General features: G+C 48.0%; 1 protein-coding gene across 1 annotated transcript; it reads right to left on the bottom strand.

The window, feature by feature from the left end:
- Positions 1–1,597: 1,597 nt before the first annotated feature.
- Positions 1,598–16,942, bottom strand: LOC133339865 (zinc finger protein ZFP2-like). The gene is made up of 3 exons (XM_061547994.1): positions 16,882–16,942; positions 15,227–16,087; positions 1,598–2,763 (listed from the first exon to the last, which is right to left on the bottom strand). The coding sequence occupies exons 2-3, from the start codon at positions 16,070–16,072 to the stop codon at positions 1,627–1,629; spliced, it is 1,983 nt and encodes a 660-aa protein (XP_061403978.1). The 5' UTR covers positions 16,073–16,087; positions 16,882–16,942; the 3' UTR covers positions 1,598–1,626.
- Between the last annotated feature and the right edge of the window lie 1,607 nt (positions 16,943–18,549).

Genomic DNA, 18,549 nt, shown 5'->3' with positions numbered 1-18,549 from the left:
CTTTAAAGTGGTATGCCTTGTAACTGATGAATGATCTCGCCTGAGTGATCTGTACAGGTTACTTCCAGACACACACACTTTGTCCTAACATCACTTAATCACTCTAGATTTGAACACTTCATGTTTGACCCTCACAGACAAACTGTTACATGTACACGCACAATCAGACAAGTATTCATTCTAAATTATTGACAGGCATATTAACAAAATTGAATTACTGCAGCGAAACATACTGCATCAGGTAACAACGTATTAACAAGAAGCTATTTTAACACATACTATTGTGTCATTCAAAACGAGTAGTCCATTGCATGCTGGCGTCTGGGTGAAAACGTAGCAAATTGTAAACATTACCTACAAATAATAGATCACGAGGTTTCGATAGCAAGGCAAGCAATCGCCATCAGCTGGGACCACGTCAATAACTGCTGAAGTAGGCGTCTACCTCAGTTGGTGATGATGGTGGTGGTGAAAGTGGTGATGGTGGTGGTGATGGTGAAAGTGGTGATGGTGGTGGTGATGATGATGGTGGTTGTCACACCTGATGACAATCGCTTGCGTTGCGATCGAAACGCCGCGATCTATAATTTTTCGACCCACGTGACGTCACCAAAAGAACTAAAGGGTGTGGATTCCTGCAGTCACGAAAGCTTCAAGTCAAGATCACCTACTAACGACACAGCTGAGATTACACATCAATCATCGTGTGCCACACAGGGGCAGCTGCTACTTGCAGATGCTCTTCGAGTGTTTCAGACAAGCGCCATGTAACAGCAATTATGATGAGAACATCGTGAATGCTTGGGGGCTGATTGGCTCTCGCTCCTGGTGAGAGATTGACCCAACCCACAGGTCCACTAAGACTGGCCACTTGTCTTCTTGCTTCTTTCGGTAAAGTCGTCACGTAGAAGGGAAGTAATAAAATAATAAACACAATAAACAATTCTCACGACGTTTCGGCCACAACGCAAGCAGCCATCCTCAGGTGAAAACCAGGTCTGTCGAGGCGACAGCGTCTGAATGAAACAGCACACGCGCTTGGAGCATATATATAAGCTGGGCGCCTTGACAAAGGAATTTGCAAATCAAGAGGCATTTAGCATATTTATGAGAAATGCAGGTATGTGATTAGTACTACTTATGCCCGTGCATTATGCAGAATTAGCAGCACCAAAGGAAGGGGATAGGGGTAGCATTAACAAAGGGAAGGAGTGTTAATAGTATGTAGCTGCAGTAACTGGCCACTCGCTCTTACCCTGCAGGTTGAACCTAGGAACTGAGTGTTCAACTTCACGTTATTGTCATTAAAGGCCTGTGACAAAGGAGCATCTAATGCAGCGACATCGTCTCACGGCTTACATCATCTACCGGGTCTCAATTTGACTTTGTGTTGTCTTAGGAAGTCCAGCCACACCTCCACAAACTGCTGGGAGTTTCGATTTAAAGCTTTCGTGACTGCAGGGATTCATCTTCTTGGTTCTTTCACCTGAGGACAGCTGCTTGCGTTGTGGCCGAAACGTCGTGAGAATTATTTGATCATGTTTTATTTGTATTATTGTATTACTTCCCTTCTACGTGACTTTACCGAAAGAACCAAGAAGATGCTTGGAGTTGCCTCACTCTGCCTCAGTCAGAATTCTCCTCCTGCTTCACGTTGCCTCCATCGATGTGAAGGTCCCATTCTGGAGTTGAATCTTCATCTTCACATTTTACCATCACTTCTTCGCTCTTCACCTTCACCTCTTCATATTTCACCTTCACCTCTTCATATTTCACCTCATTACCTTTAAAAGTGTCCAAGCTGGGATTTTCTTCCGGTTCTTGTTTCACGAGGGATGGGCTCATTGCGGCACTTTGACTTTCACAAGCTGATTTCAGACTCCACTCCTTGTGGATATTCTGATGCGTCTGTGTTCTCTGGTGGACTTGAAGATGTTCTGACTGTGTAAACGCCTTCCCGCACGGAATGCACTTGAAGGGTTTCTCTCCCGTGTGTGTTCTCTGGTGTTTTATCAGAGAAGATGGCTGTGAAAATGCCTTCCCACACACACTGCACTTGAAGGGTTTCTCTCCCGTGTGTGTTCTCTTGTGTGTTTTAATAGCAAATGACCGTGAAAACGCCTTCCCACACACACTGCACTTGAAGGGTTTCTCTCCCGTGTGTGTTCTCTTGTGTGTTTTAATAGCAAATGACCGTGAAAACGCCTTCCCACACACACTGCACTTGAAGGGTTTCTCTCCCGTGTGTGTTCTCTGGTGTTTTTTAAGATTTGATGACTGTGTAAATGCCTTCCCACACACACTGCACTTGAAGGGTTTCTCTCCCGTGTGTGTTCTCTGGTGTTTTTTAAGAGAAGATGACCGTGAAAATGCCTTCCCACACACAGTGCACTTGAAGGGTTTCTCTCCCGTGTGTGTTCTCTGGTGTTTTATAAGAGAAGATGACTGTGAAAATGCCTTCCCACACACACTGCACTTGAAGGGTTTCTCTCCCGTGTGTGTTCTCTGGTGTGCTTGAAGATGTGGTGATTGTGCAAACGCCTTCCCACACACACTGCACTTGAAGGGTTTCTCTCCCGTGTGTGTTCTCTTGTGTGTTTTAATAGCAAATGACCGTGAAAACGCCTTCCCACACACACTGCACTTGAAGGGTTTCTCTCCTGTGTGTGTTCTCTGGTGGATCTGAAGAACTGATGGCCATGCAAATGCCTTCCCACACACAGTGCACTTGAAGGGTTTCTCTCCTGTGTGTGTTCTCTGGTGCTGTGTCAAATTTACAGTCCGCTCCGTGCTGTATCCACGCTGGTCGCATTGTTGCCTTTCCGTACCGAGCTGTGCTGAGCGCCTTTGCTCCATCAGACCAAGCGACAGCTGCAGACATAAAAAAAGAAAATCCACACCATCTACACGTCAGACACAGCGGAATGCATATATACACAGTCACACGTGACTTACACGTCTATACTTATTCATATATTCATGATGTAGTGAAAAAGTTTCCCAAATTCATCACACGTGTTTTTATGGCACACAATGAGAGGGCAAATAGTCATAAATCTGAATGTGAACCCAAAATTCCGAGCACACAAGTTCGGCTGTCTGGCTACAAAAGGAATATTTCTGAGAGCAAAATTCAGCTGACATCGCAAAGGGTGTTGAAACCAACACTGTTTGTGTTATGCAGAAATGCGTTAATTAATGTTCAATCGTAACTCAGAGGTGTGAACCCAGGCTGAGATGTCCTTAAATGCTGGGGATGAACAGATCCGACTTCTGCTGCTGCACGTGTGTGCTGTGTTAACTTCCTGTTTCCATTTCAACCCACAGAGATACATCGAGATGAGTAAAGACCCATGGAGATTAATAGAAACCCATAGAGACCCACAGAGTCACACAGAGACCCATAGAGATACATCGAGATGAATAGAGACCTATGGAGATGAATAGAAACCCATAGAGACCCATAGAGATACATAGAGACCCACAGAGTCACACAGAGACACATAGAGACCCATAGAGATACATCGAGATGAATAGAGACCCATGGAGATTAATAGAAACCCATGGAGATTAATAGAGACCCACAGAGACACATAGAGACCCATAGAGATACAGCGAGATGAATAGAGACCCATGGAGATTAATAGAGACCCACAGAGTCACACAGAGACCCACAGAGACACATAGAAACCCACAGATACACATAAAGACCCACAGAGACACATGGTTGAGACCCATAGACTAAACTGAAATTTAACTTTTGATGTAAAGCTTTCGTGACTGCAGGGATTCATCTTCTTGGTTCTTTAGGTAAAGTCACGTAGAAGGGAAATAATAAAATAAAACTAATACAATATTTTATATTATTATGTTTTATTTGTATTATTTTGTTATTTCCCTTCTACGTGGCTTTACCAAAAGAACCAAGAAGATGAATCCCTGCAGTCACGAAAGCTTTACATTGAAATATAATATTATATGACCATATTATTTTAATATTTTAGTATATTGTTATATTATTTTAGTATGTTTTATTTGTATTATTTCCCTTCTACGTGACTTTACCGAAAGAAGCAAGAAGATATAATATTGTTTTGACATAACGTGCGTGTTCAACAGAGTGAATAGACTTCACACTGGCACACACACACACAGTCACAGTGCCATGGTCAACAGCAGCAGGGCTTGTCCCCTCCACATTTAGAATCAACATCAGCACGCGCTCAGCGTGTTTGACAGACATTGACACACGTAGTCTTGGTTCTTTCGGTAAAGTCACGTAGATAGCAAATACAATTAACAGATAATTAAATTAAAGAAAGACCACCTGTGTTGCGGTCAAAACGTCGTGGGTTTTTTTGCTTTAATTTCAATTTTTTATTTAATTTAATATCTTTATCTGTTAGTTTATTTTCTATCTCCGTGACTTTACGAATATGAATTGCTGCAGTTACGAAAGTTTTAAGTCAAAACATTGAGACACACGCGTTGACAAAACCTCCACCCACCCACCTTGTTGTTGTTGTGGGCAGGTAGCTTCTGTAAACAAGAGCGGTACAGCAGCTCAAGCGGGCTTGGGCTGTAAAAAAACGAAAAAAAAAACTGCGTAAATATCTACAATAAACCAAAGTGACAAAGTAGCGAGCCGCGTGAAGACAAATTAAACTTAAGCGAGAGAATTAAAGCAAACGCGATCAGGCGAGGGCAGGAGGCAAGGCCTCGCGTGTCTAGGCCCCGCGTAGTCAAGCTCCAAGCTGGACAGGGATTCACAAGCTGCTGCTGCTGCTCTAGTGACGTCCCTACGAGAGAGAGAGCGAGGCTCTACCTTGGTAAACAACAACAACAACCACAACAACAACCACAACAACAACCACCACAACGATGAGAATTTCTCACCTCGGACTTCACTGCACGCCATTAGCGACAGCTTCCTGTCGCCTCGTGACGTCACGCGGTAGTAGGTGACGTGACGTCACTTCCCGCGTACGAGACAGGCTCCTCCCACAATAAATGAGAATATGAATAAATTATGTTAATGAGACCGTCGCGATAAGCTCGTGACGTCATTAACGGACTCTTTATGTTAATGAGCCGCCCGTCACTGGGCGTGGCTTTGCCCAAATAAGGATTGGCAACTGGAACGACGTCTGCAGTGAACGAGGCGGAGGTGACGTCACGTTCAAGAGCGCGGGGGACGGGGGGGAGGGGGGTGGAATTCTTGGTGACATGACGTCACTAGCGAGGTACACCTCCCCCTGGCGTTTCACGCGGATGACGTAATGCTGAGTGGGGATGTCACAGAGCGGGGTACACAGTGTGTGTGTGTACACTGTGTGTGTGTGTACACTGTGTGTGTGTGTACACTGTGTGTATGTACACTGTGTGTGTACACTGTGTGTGTGTACACTGTGTGTGTGTGTGTGTACACTGTGTCTGTGTACACAGTGTACACACACAGACACACACACACAGACACACACACACAGACACACACACACAGACAGACACACACACAGACACACATACACACAGACACACACACACAGACACACACACAGACACACAGACACACACAGACACACACACACAGACACACACACAGACACACACACAGACACACACACAGACACACACAGACACACACACACAGACACACACACAGACACACACAGACACACACACAGATACACACACAGACACACAGACACACACACACAGACACACACACAGACACACACACACAGACACACAGATACACACACAGACACACACGCACAGATACACACACAGACACACACACACAGACACACAGACACACACAGACACACACACACAGACACACACACAGACACACACAGACACACACACAGATACACACACAAACACACACACACAGACACACACAGACACACACATACACCCACATACACACAGACACACACACAGACACACACACACAGATACACACACACACAGACAGACACAACAACAACAACAACCGCCATTCGCCACTAAGTGGCGGTGACGTCACCACGATGCTTGTGCCAGGCCAAGTGCACCTTGAGGCCACGTGAAGTGTCGAAAGCCCGCTGGCAGGAGGTCACGGGGCAGACCCAGGTGCCACTGGTCGACTGACCGAGATGACCGAGATGACTGGCTGATGCACCACCTGTGCCCCCTACTGTGCCAACTTGCTGTGCTTTAGCCACCCGGCGCTCCGCTCGTTGTTGTGAGCGTCGCTCCTCCGCCCTCCGTTGTTGTTGGAGGGCGACTGCCTCCAACTGCCCAGTAGCGTCCTTCACGAGCCTCCTCCACTGAGGCCGATCTTGACACCGCTGGTACCAGTCATCGGCAAGTCCACTCAGCTCCACGTCCTCCTGTACCACATCACTCCATCTCTTCTCCAGCCCGTGCCGCGCCCGTCTAGCCCCCTCGATCCGGCCGAACAAAAGCTGTTTAGGCATGCGGTGGCTGGGCATGCGGGCTACATGACCCAGCCAACGCAGCCTTGCCTGCCGGAGGAGCTCACTGATGGGACTTTGCCCAGATCTTTCAAGGATTTGTGAGCTCCTCACACAATCCAGCCTGGTTAAACCCAGGATGGATCGTAGGCAGGCCAGCCTAAATGTTTCCAACCGGCGAAGATGCTCCACCAGGGGGGTCCACGTCTCGCAAGCGTAGAGAAGGGAGGGAATGACCGTGGCCGAGAAGACCTGAAGCTTCGTGCGGAGCGACAGACCAGGTAGCTTCCACACAGCGTTACGCAACCGATGAAAGATATTGCCGCTCGACTGATTCGGAGTGAGACCTCTGCTGATAGACTGGAGCCGGTCATAAGCATACTGCCCAGGTATGGGAAACTCTCCACTCTCTCCACAACTGCCCCATCACCAATTGGGAGTTGTGGGGGTGGAGTGTCCGATGGTACAAAATACCCAGGCAGGTGCTTGGTTTTGGTGGGGCTGATGGTAAGGCCCCACCTCTTAGTGGCACGCTCCAGTCTCAGCAGCAGCGCCTCCAACTCCTCTTCTGAATGAGCAGCTATTACCAAATCATCGGCATACATAACGTGGTTGACCAATAGGGAGCCATCCCTTGATCGCACCCGGGCGTCGATCAGCCTCCCATTATATCTGTACCAAACGGAAATTCCCCCGGTACAGCTATTGAAGGCTTCACGAACTACGCGGTCAAAATAGATGTTAAATAATGTGGGAGCCAGAGGACATCCCTGTCGCACCCCAAGGTGTACAGGGAAAGGCTCCGACTCCCGGCCACGTAGTTTTACCCGGGCCCGCTCACCATCATGAAGGTCCTTAATGATCGTGAGCAGAGGGTCAGGGACTCCGAAAGCACGAAGAACAACCCAGAGTCCAGTCCTACTGATGGTATCATAGGCCTTGACCAGGTCAATAAAGCAGAGATGTAGGTCTTTTTGGAATTCCCTACACCTCTGCTGTAGCAGACGGACAGAAAATATGGCATCTGTGCAGGACCGCCCTTTCCTGAAACCGCATTGGGGCTCCGCAAGCCCCTCCTCAGCGTGCCTAGCAAGGCGATGTTGAATAATCCTTGCCAGGACCTTACCCGGCACACTGAGGAGTGAGATGCCCCTGTAGTTGTTACAGTCTGTGCGGTCCCCCTTCTTAAAGAGGGGGACCACCAGGGCATCCTTCCAGTCCTGCGGAACCCGTCCAGTGGTCCAGACTGTTGTTATGATGTCATATAGGGCAGTCTGTGCACAAACGCCACCCTCCCTCAGCATTTCGCTTGGGAGATCATCTCTGCCCGGTGCCTTCCCTGGTCTCAGACTCCGGATCGCCCTCAGTACTTCCTCAACAGCTGGAACCTCAGCCAGCCACTCACAGGGGGTGACCTCTTCCAATATTTGAGGCACCGCAGCCTCAGCAGGGTTATCCCCACTTTGTGCCATGATGTTTTCCTGGCTGAGAGAATTTCCCTCCCCCAGGACCTCACAGAAATGCTCAGAAAATCTGCAAACCTGTTCCTGGGGGTCGGAGATTGGATCACCGTTTTTTCCTCTAATGATGGTAATAGGTGTGGCGCTGCAGGTTACTTTTTTGATGGAGTTAAATAGTGATTTGTGATCACGGGCCACTGAGGCAGACTCCATCTCCTTAGCAACCCGCGACCACCACCCATCCTTACAACGCCTTACGGCTCTCCGAACTTCCGAGCGAAGGCTGCGGTAAACCTCCTCATTCTCTGACGTGGGATGCTGTAGGCGATGAGAGTGGGCCTGTCGCTTTTTCTCAATTAACCTGAACACCTCCTCTGTCAGCCAGGGTTTCTGGGGAGGTCTGGACCGCGTACCCAAAGCAGCCATTGCAGCTGCATGAGTCACAGTCTTAAACCTCGCCCATTTACCCTCGACATCAGGTGGAGTGGGGGACGATGCCAACCCCAGCTGCAAGCGATGATGAAATTCTCGCTTGCAACTTTCATCAGCTAACTGAGACCAGGCCACTTTTGGTTGGAATGGGATCCTGGGTGTACACCCACCACCGGAGTGGAAGAAAGGCAGGCGCATCTTACAGATGACTAGTCGATGGTCAGAGGACAGATCAGCTCCACGGTAGGTCCTGGTGTCAAGGACATGGGTTCGCATCCGCTGGTCCGTCACTATGTAGTCCAGCAGATGTTCTTGCTTGGACCCGGCATGTATCCATGATGTTGTGTGGATGCGCCGATGCCGGAAGAGCGTGTTGGTAATTACAAGCCCATGGGCTGCACAAAAATCTAGCAGCCTCCTACCGTTATTATTGAGCTGATCTGGCCCATGCCTTCCAATCACTCCAGACCAGGTGTCAGCATCATGACCAACTCGGGCATTGAAGTCACCCAACAAGATGACTCTGTCCCGAGTGGCCACTTTAGCCAGCACCTGTGACAGGAGGTCATAGAAAGCGTCTGACTCATCGGCTTTGCTTGCATCCCTCCACGGATGTTCGTCTTCGGTGGGGGCATAAGTAACCACGACCACCACTCCTCGCCTCTGGTTGATGGGAAGGCGAGCCCAAAGTATCCTGGGGCTTACAGCTTCCCACACCTCACCGCCACGCTCCCACGCCCCCTTCATTCTTTTGTTCAGAAGAAGAGCCACACCCTGTTGTTTGGCAGTCTCCTGCCCCGAGTAGAGGACTGTCCACCCCTCATGGTGGCAGGAGCCAGAACCGGTCCACCGGACCTCCTGAATGCCACAGAGATCCAGGCGGTACCGGTCCAGCTCCCGACAGAGGAGTGGCAGCCTCTCCTCCGCAGTGAGCGTTCGAACATTCCACGTGGCCATCCGCAATGGTTTTTTGTTGTTTCTGGAGGAGCCCCGAGGGTGAAAATTCAATCTCCTGGCTCCGCCAAATGGGGTTTGGCCAGGAGACGTCATAAAAGCCTGACCCCCCGGGGCCTCCGGCACAAGCTTATTTGTTACAGGTTTATGTTTAATTCGTGGTTTAGTGGTAATGAATTGAAGGTGGAGGGGTTACCAGCCCCTCACACCCGTCCAGAGCCCCCGTTCAGCCACTGTGGTGGTCACAGACGCCATGAGGGGAGAGGCCAATGGGCATTGGCCCTCCCCCCACAGCAATGTCCACGACAGTGTTGCCCGTCCGGCACCGCGAGGAGGTAGGAGGTTGTTTTGCCGGACTACAGACACACACACACAGACACACACACAGACACACACACAGACACACACAGACACACACACAGATACACACACAAACACACACACACAGACACACACAGACACACACATACACCCACATACACACAGACACACACACAGACACACACACACAGATACACACACACACAGACAGACACACACACAGACACACATACACACAGACACACACACACAGACACACACACAGACACACACACAGACACACACACACAGATACACACACACAGACACACACACACAGACACACACAGACACACAGACACACACAGACACACACACACACAGACACACACACAGACACACACACACAGACACACACACACAGACACACACACACAGACACACACACACAGACACACACAGACACACACACAGACACACACACAGACACACACACACAGACACACAGATTATCTGAGTTAAGCTGATTGATGACCATCTAAACTTGAAGCTTTCGTGACTGCAAGGAATCATATTCTTAGGTGTTTTCGGTAAAGTCACGTAGGCAAAACATCAAAATTAATAAAAATAATAAAATAAAATAAAGATCTTTATTTTATTATTTTTATAAATTATAATATAAAATAAAGATTTTTTTAAAATAAAAATAATAAAATAAAATAAAGATCTTTATTTTATTTTATTATTTTTCATTAATTTTGATGTTTTGCCTACGTGACTTTACCGAAAACACCTAAGAATAGATGACCATCTGTATTATGTTGTGATGTCACGGGAGGGGAGTTTTAATAGGCTACATACACTACACACACACCACACATATACTACACACACACGCTACATACACTACACCCACACCACACACACGCTACATACACTACACACACACATACACACGCTACACACACTACACACACACCACACACATACACACGCTACATACACTACACACACACACGCTACACACACTACACACACACCACACACATACACACGCTACATACACTACACACACACCACACACACACACGCTACATACACTACACACACACCACACACACGCTACATACACTACACACACACATACACACGCTACACACACTACATACACTACACACACACCACACACATACACACGCTACATACACTACACACACACCACACACACACACACGCTACGTACACTACACACACACATACACACGCTACATACACTACACACACACATACACACGCTACATACACTACACACACACACACACGCTACACACACTACACACACACACACCACACACATACGCACGCTACATACACTACACACACACCACACACGCTACATACACTACACACACACACACCACACACATACACACGCTACGTACACTACACACACACATACACACGCTACATACACTACACACACATATACACACGCTACATACACTACACACATACCACACACACACGCACGCTACGTACACTACACACACACCACACACACACGCACGCTACGTACACTACACACACTGCACACACAACTACACGTGCTACTCTCCCAACGTGCAGGTACGCTGACGTTGAGGGAAAACAAGTGAGCCGATGAGAGCGACGTCGACGTTGCCGGTGGTGGCGGCTGTGGCCGCAGCCCGACCTGGATCCCGTGCGCGGTCGCTCACCCGACTCGGTCACTCACCCACCTCGGTCGCTCACCCGCGGTGCCCCGACTCGGTCGCTCACCCACCTCGGTCGCTCACCCGCGGTGCCCCGACTCGGTCGCTCACCCGACTCGGTCGCTCACCCGACTCGGTCGCTCACCCGACTCGGTCGCTCACCCGCGGTGCCCCGACTCGGTCGCTCACCCGACTCGGTCACTCACCCACCTCGGTCGCTCACCCGCGGTGCCCCGACTCGGTCGCTCACCCACCTCGGTCGCTCACCCGCGGTGCCCCGACTCGGTCGCTCACCCGACTCGGTCGCTCACCCGACTCGGTCGCTCACCCGACTCGGTCGCTCACCCGCGGTGCCCCGACTCGGTCGCTCACCCGACTCGGTCGCTCACCCGACTCGGTCGCTCACCCACCTCGGTCGCTCACCCGCGGTGCCCCGACTCGGTCGCTCACCCGACTCGGTCGCTCACCCGACTCGGTCGCTCACCCGACTCGGTCGCTCACCCGACTCGGTCGCTCACCCGACTCGGTGGCTCACCCGACTCGGTGGCTCACCCGCGGTGCCGCTGCCGCGACAGACGCACTCTGCCGCCGCCGCCACCCTCGGCGATCGTCGCCAGGGAGGACGTCCACCCTCCTCCTGCGGCCGCGTACTTCACATCTGTCACGTGACCCACGCGTGTGGAAGCGTCACGCATCGTGGCGCAGCGATTAGCGCTACGCCGCGCTACGAACCCGGCGACCCGAGTTCGATTCCCGCTCACGGCCACCGCCGGTGACGATTATTTGAACCGGTCCTGGGCCTCCGCTAGGTCGACTCAGCCTCAAACGAGTAACTGGTGCAGTGTGTGAACGTCGCCACTGGGGAGACAAAGGCGGCCGGGCATGGTGGATCCAAGTCTCGGGCGAAGCCGGGTAGTACAGTTAGTAGCTTGACAAAGTCAACGATTCTCCACTTGTTCAACATCGTTGTCAACGCGTGGCCTGGAGTCTTCTCCACGTGGTCTCCAGGTGCTCACAGGCACATTTCTCGTGGTGTTGATGGTGTTGGTGTTGTTGCAAATTCTCAGAAGTGTTATGTTTTTGCTGCCCGACCTGCAAGACGGCGGCGGAGGGCGGTGGCAGGGGACGCGTGGATGTCTCGTGTTGCTGGTTCAGCGGTAATGTTACGCGTGCAACGCATTTACTAATGCAGATGCGTGCTTATTGCGTGCCATGACGGGACGCGTTGTACATGATTGCACGTAAAGAATATTCAGAATGTTGGAAATAATGTCTTCTACTTATATAATAATTGTTTATGTATATAAAGTGCACTACTTCGCTGCATCGTGTCGCATATCCTGCATTGCACAGTTAATATTGGTAACTGCACACAAATGCACATTTTGCATTAACCATGCAAGGGGTGGTAACTTTTGCAAATAATGCATAATTATGTTAAAAAATGTTCACGTTTACAAATTATGCAATAAAGTACAAAATGACAGTTTGCTAATTTTTGATTGATATTGATTGACTTTCACATTCTTGCACAGACACTCATTGTATATGGTCTCATCAATATCAGAAATGAATTTACACCGCTTGCATTGTCCAATGCATTACACGCTCATCAGATGGTGCACAACTCCGCCTTACAATAAATCACGACTGAGGATCATTCCGTTTGCGACGCTTCGCTATGAACCTGGCGGCCCGAGTTCGAATCCAGGCCACAGCTAACATCATTGTGCTGACAGTATTCAACTCTGCAAAGCCAATTATCAGTACAAAACGGACTTTCATGACCACATGCATTATCAAGGTATCACAGGTCATTAAAATGCTCTATCAAAGCAAAAGTGTCCTGTGCAAAACTGAGGTCCATCGCAACATTGACCCGCTGATGTTCATGAACAGTGCAGCTACGTGAAGTAATTGTAATGCGAGCGTATGCTGGTTTCCCCGCCCCAGCCCCTAAGTCAACCAGGCGACACGACGAAATAAAGAGACGGAGACACAGTTTTGTTGACTGTTTTCTGGGGCAATGCCACCGATATATGTTCGCTAACGGAATAAACACAAAAGAAATGTCAATCCCCCTCGGCCTGGGGCTCCATGCAAGATCTCACCTCGTGGAGTTGCAATGATCATGAGAACGGTGTGGAATCAGCCCAGAACTACACGGGAGGATCTTGTCAATGATCTCAAGGCAGCTGGGACCATAGTCACCAAGAAAAAGTTGGTGACACACTACGCCGTGAAGGACTGAAATCCTGCAGCGCCCACAAGGTCCCCCTGCTCAAGAAAGCACATTTACATGCCCGTCTGAAGTTTGCCAATGAACATCCGAATGATTCAGAGGACAACTGGGTGAAAATGCTGTGGTCAGATGAGACCAAAATTGAGCTCTTTGGCATCAACTCAACTCGCCGTCTTTGGAGGAGGAAAAATGCTGCCTATGACCCCAAGAACACCATCCCCACCGTCAAACATGGAGGTGGAAACATGCTTAGGGGGTGTTTTTCTAATGGGACAGGACAACTTCACCGCATCAAAGGGACGATGGACACTGTGTGTACACACAGTGTGTGTACGCACTGTGTGTGTACACTGTGTGTGTACACTGTGTGTGTGCATTGTGTACGTACAGTGTGTGTTACATGTACGCACACAGACAAGTTTTCATTCTAAATTATTGACAGGCATATGCACAAAATTGAATTACTGCAGTGAAATATACTGCATCAGATAACATCTTATTCTTTGGTTCTTTCAGTAAAGTCACGTAGAACGAAATTTAATAGAAAACGACGTTTCGATTGGAACACAAGCAACCATCGTCAGGTACAAGTGAATGAAAACACAAACATAGTGAACTTATAAATATAATGCAACACAACACAGAGTCACCCAACACAACAGTCAACACCCTACCTGGTTGATTACCTTCTTCCAAAATTGAACAATTTAGTTTAGATAACATCTTATTAACAAGGAGCTATTTCAAGAATGCACCCTCTACTGAACAGTGGATGTGAAACACACAATTGTGCAATTCAAAACGAGTAGGCCTTTGCATGTTGGCGTCTGGGTCAAAAATTTAGCAAATTCTAAACATTACCTACAAACGACACAGCTGAGATGACAGATCAATCATCGCCCCCTACTGACAGGCTCTTGACAATATTCAGGCCGGTGCAGGGCCACCACCTTGTGCCACACAGGGGCAGCTGCTACTTGGGGTGCTCTTAGAATGTTTGAGACGAGGTACGATACAAAACTCCGAGTTGCTGAGCGGATTAAGTCAGCACCATGTAAAAGCAATTATAACATCGTGAATGCTTGGAAGCTTATTGGCTCTCAGAGATATACCCAACACACAGGTCCACAAAGACTGGCCACCCTTACCCTGCAGATTGAACCTAGGAACTGAGTGTTCAACTTCACGTTATTGTCATTAAAGGCCTGTGACAAAGGTGCATCTATTGGAGCGACATCGTCTCTGGCTTACACATTTACCGGGTCCCCATTTCACTTTGTATTGTCTCGGAGGAAGTCCACCGACACCTCCACTTCCACAAACTGCTGGGAGTTGCCTCGCTCTGCCTCAGTCAGAATTCTCCTCCTGCTTCACGTTGCCTCCATCCATGTGAAGGTCACATTCTGGACTTGAATCTTCATCTTCACACTTTACCTTCACTTCTTTACTCTTCACCATCACTTCTTCACATTCCACCTTCACCTCTTCATATTTCACCTTGGTACCTTTAAAAGTGTCCAAGCTGGGATTTTCTTCCGGTTCTTGTTTGATGAGGGATGGGCTCATTGCAGCACTTTGACTTTCACAAGCTGATTTCACACTCCAGTCCTTGTGGATCTTCTGATGCTTGTGTCTTCTCTGGTGTACTTGAAGATTGGAAGAATCTGAAAACGCCTTCCTGCACAGAATGCACTTGAAGGGTTTCTCTCCCGTGTGTGTTCTCTGGTGTCTTTTAAGATCTGATGACCGTGAAAGTGCCTTCCCACACACAGTGCACTTGAAGGGTTTCTCTCCCGTGTGTGTTCTCTGGTGTTTTATAAGAGAAGATGACTGTGAAAATGCCTTCCCACACACAGTGCACTTGAAGGGTTTCTCTCCCGTGTGTGTTCTTTGGTGTGTTACAAGAGTAGATGAATGTGCAAATGCCTTCCCACACACACTGCACTTGAAGGGTTTCTCTCCCGTGTGTGTTCTCTGGTGTCTTACGAGATGATGTAAAAAAGAAAACGCCTTCCCGCACAGAGTACACTTGAAAGGTTTCTCTCCTGTGTGTGTTCTCTGGTGTCTTTTAAGAACAGATGACCGTGAAAGTGCCTTCCCACACACAATGCACTTGAAGGGTTTCTCTCCCGTGTGTATTCTCTGGTGTTTTTTAAGAGAAGATGACTGTGCAAATGCCTTCCCGCACAGAGTACACTTGAAAGGTTTCTCTCCTATGTGTGTTCTCTGGTGTCTTTTAAGATTATTTGACTGTGAAAATGCCACCCCACACACACTACACTTGAAGGGTTTCTCTCCCGTGTGTGCTCTCTGGTGTCTTTTAAGATAATATGACCGTGAAAATGCCTTCCCACACACACTGCACTTGAAGGGTTTCTCTCCTGCGTGAGCTCTCTGGTGCTGTGTCAAATTTCCAGTCCGCTCCGTGCTGTATCCACGCCGGTCGCATTGTTGCCTTGCCGTACTGAGCTGTGCTGAGCGCCTTTGCTCCATCAGACCAAGCGACAGCTGCAGACAGAAAAAAATTATATCCACACCACCTACACGTCAGACACAGAGTAATGCATATACACAGTCACACGTGACTTACACGTCTATACTTATTCATATATTCATGATGTAGTGAAAAAGTTTTCCAAATTCATCACACAGGCTGTTATTGCACACAATGAGAGTGCAAATGGTCATAAAAATGCCTGGAAGCCCTCGTATCTCTGTGGTGAGATGTTAACTACCTCACCTGGTATACAGAAAGTCGTGGGTTCGATCCCGACCCTGACGCCTGCTGCTGCTGTATATTTGGAGTTTGCGTGTCTCTCTCTCTCCGTGGTGAGATGTTGACTACCTCGCCTGGTATACAGGAAGTCGTGGGTTCGATCCCGACCCTGACGCCTGCTGCTGCTGCTGTATATTTGGAGTTTGCGTGTCTCTCTCTCTCCGTGGTCGCGTGGATTTTCCTCCGAATCTCCCGGGTTTCCCCTCCACATTTAGAGTCAACATCAGCACGCGTGCAGCGTCTTTGACCGATACACATTTCCACACGTATTCTTGGTTATTTCGGTAAAGTTACGTAGATAGACAATAACAACAGATAATAACATCAAATAAAGGCCATTTGTGTTGTCGAAACGTCGTGGGTTTTTTTTATTTATTTACAATTTTGTTTACTTTTATTCATTTTATTATGTTATTTTACAAAATTTTCTATCTCCGTGACTTCACCGAAAGAACCAAGAATATGAATTGCTGCAATTACTAAAGTTTTAAGTCAAAACACCGAGACAAGCGTTGACAAAACCCACCTTTGTGTTGTGGGCAGGTAGCTTCTGTAAACAAGAGCGGTATAGCAGCTCAGGCGGGCTTGGGCTGGTAAAAAAACGAAAAAAAAACTGCGTCAATATCTACAATAAACCAAAGTGACAAAGTAGCGAGCCGCGTGAAGACAAATTAAACTTAAGGGAGGGAATTAAAGCAAACGCGACCAGGCGAGGGCAGGAGGCAAGGCCCCGCGTGTCTAGGCCCCGCGTGTCTAGGCCCCGCGTTGTAAAGTTCCAACTTGGACATCGATTCACAAGCTCGCTGCTGCTCTATTGACATCCCTACGAGAGAGAGAGCGAGGCTCTAGCTTGGTAAACAACAACAACCACCACAACAACAACAACCACAACAACAACCACAACAACCGCGATGAGAATTTCTCACCTCGGATTTCACTGCACGCGCGAAGCTGCAGCCTGTGACGTCACGCGGCAGCAGGTGACATGACGTCACTCCCGGGGTACCAGCAACAGCCCCTCCCACAACGAGTGGCTACTCTAACGGACGTCATTAATAAATTATGTTAATGTTTTGCGATCTAAACGTCGTGGGTTTTTTGCTTTAATAAATGACTTTACCGAAAAAAGCCTAAGAGTATGAATCATTGCAGTCACGAAAGCTTCAAATCTAGAATTTAATAAGTGACTTTTTCCGAGAAAAGCCTAACAGTATGAATCATTGCAGTCACGAAAGCTTCAAATCTACAATTTAATAAGCGACTTGACCGAAAAAAGCCTAAGAGTATGAATCATTGCAGTCACGAAAGCTTCAAATCTACAATTTAATAAGCGACTTGACCGAAAAAAGCCTAAGAGTATGAATCATTGCAGTCACGAAAGCTTCAAATCTACAATTTAATAAGCGACTTGACCGAAAAAAGCCTAAGAGTATGAATCATTGCAGTCACGAAAGCTTCACATCTGGAACTCATCATGGATGTGGCTGAACGTCACCGTGTAGGAGCCCAGCGCGTGACACCTTCACGCGCTGGGCGAGTGGCGCAGTCTCGCTTCCCATGCGAGAGGTCGCGGGTTCGATCCCCGCGTCCTCCACAGGCGAATACATTTTGTTAAATCCTTTATATTCAGTTCACTTGCTTGCTTGCTTAGGACCGTGCAAATCTTTCGCTCGTTTTTTAACCCACTTCCCGTGATCCAATCGAGCTGACATTTTGCACACAGACTCGTTGTGCGAGACAATTAATGTTCGTGAAAAAAAAATGTCAAAAATTTTACACTGTTTAGGGAAAACAAATAAAATATTTTATTACCAATTGCTTAATGGTGCAATGCAATCATCTGACCCATAGGTGGCAGCCATCTCAAGCCAGAGGACGAGAGGACTCTAGCCGCCACGCATATAAAGGATTTAGAGTGAAAAACTTTGTTTTTACGGGTTGTTCTTATTTTACATTTATTCAAATAGAAAACGTTACACATTAATGAGTCCATTGGGCAAGGCACTGACCGCTTGATTGGGATTTGCTGTTTATTAAAAGAAACATTGTTGATCGACATTTTTGCTTTCATGGCTTTATTTTGGTGATTTCGAAAAGTGTATTGGTTTAGCCATGTTTGTTGTAGTACAGAGTTAGACTGATGGCCTTAATCTAAGTTGTCTTGTGGTTGTTGTTGTTGTTGTCACATCTCTAA

Source organism: Lethenteron reissneri, unplaced genomic scaffold (assembly GCF_015708825.2).
Source record: "Lethenteron reissneri isolate LAM-NWPU_2019-01 unplaced genomic scaffold, ASM1570882v1 scaffold_469, whole genome shotgun sequence".
Classification (NCBI taxonomy): Eukaryota; Metazoa; Chordata; class Hyperoartia; order Petromyzontiformes; family Petromyzontidae; genus Lethenteron; species Lethenteron reissneri.
The sequence above is the reverse complement of the archived record's forward strand: the minus strand, read 5'-3'. Positions and strand labels throughout refer to the sequence as shown.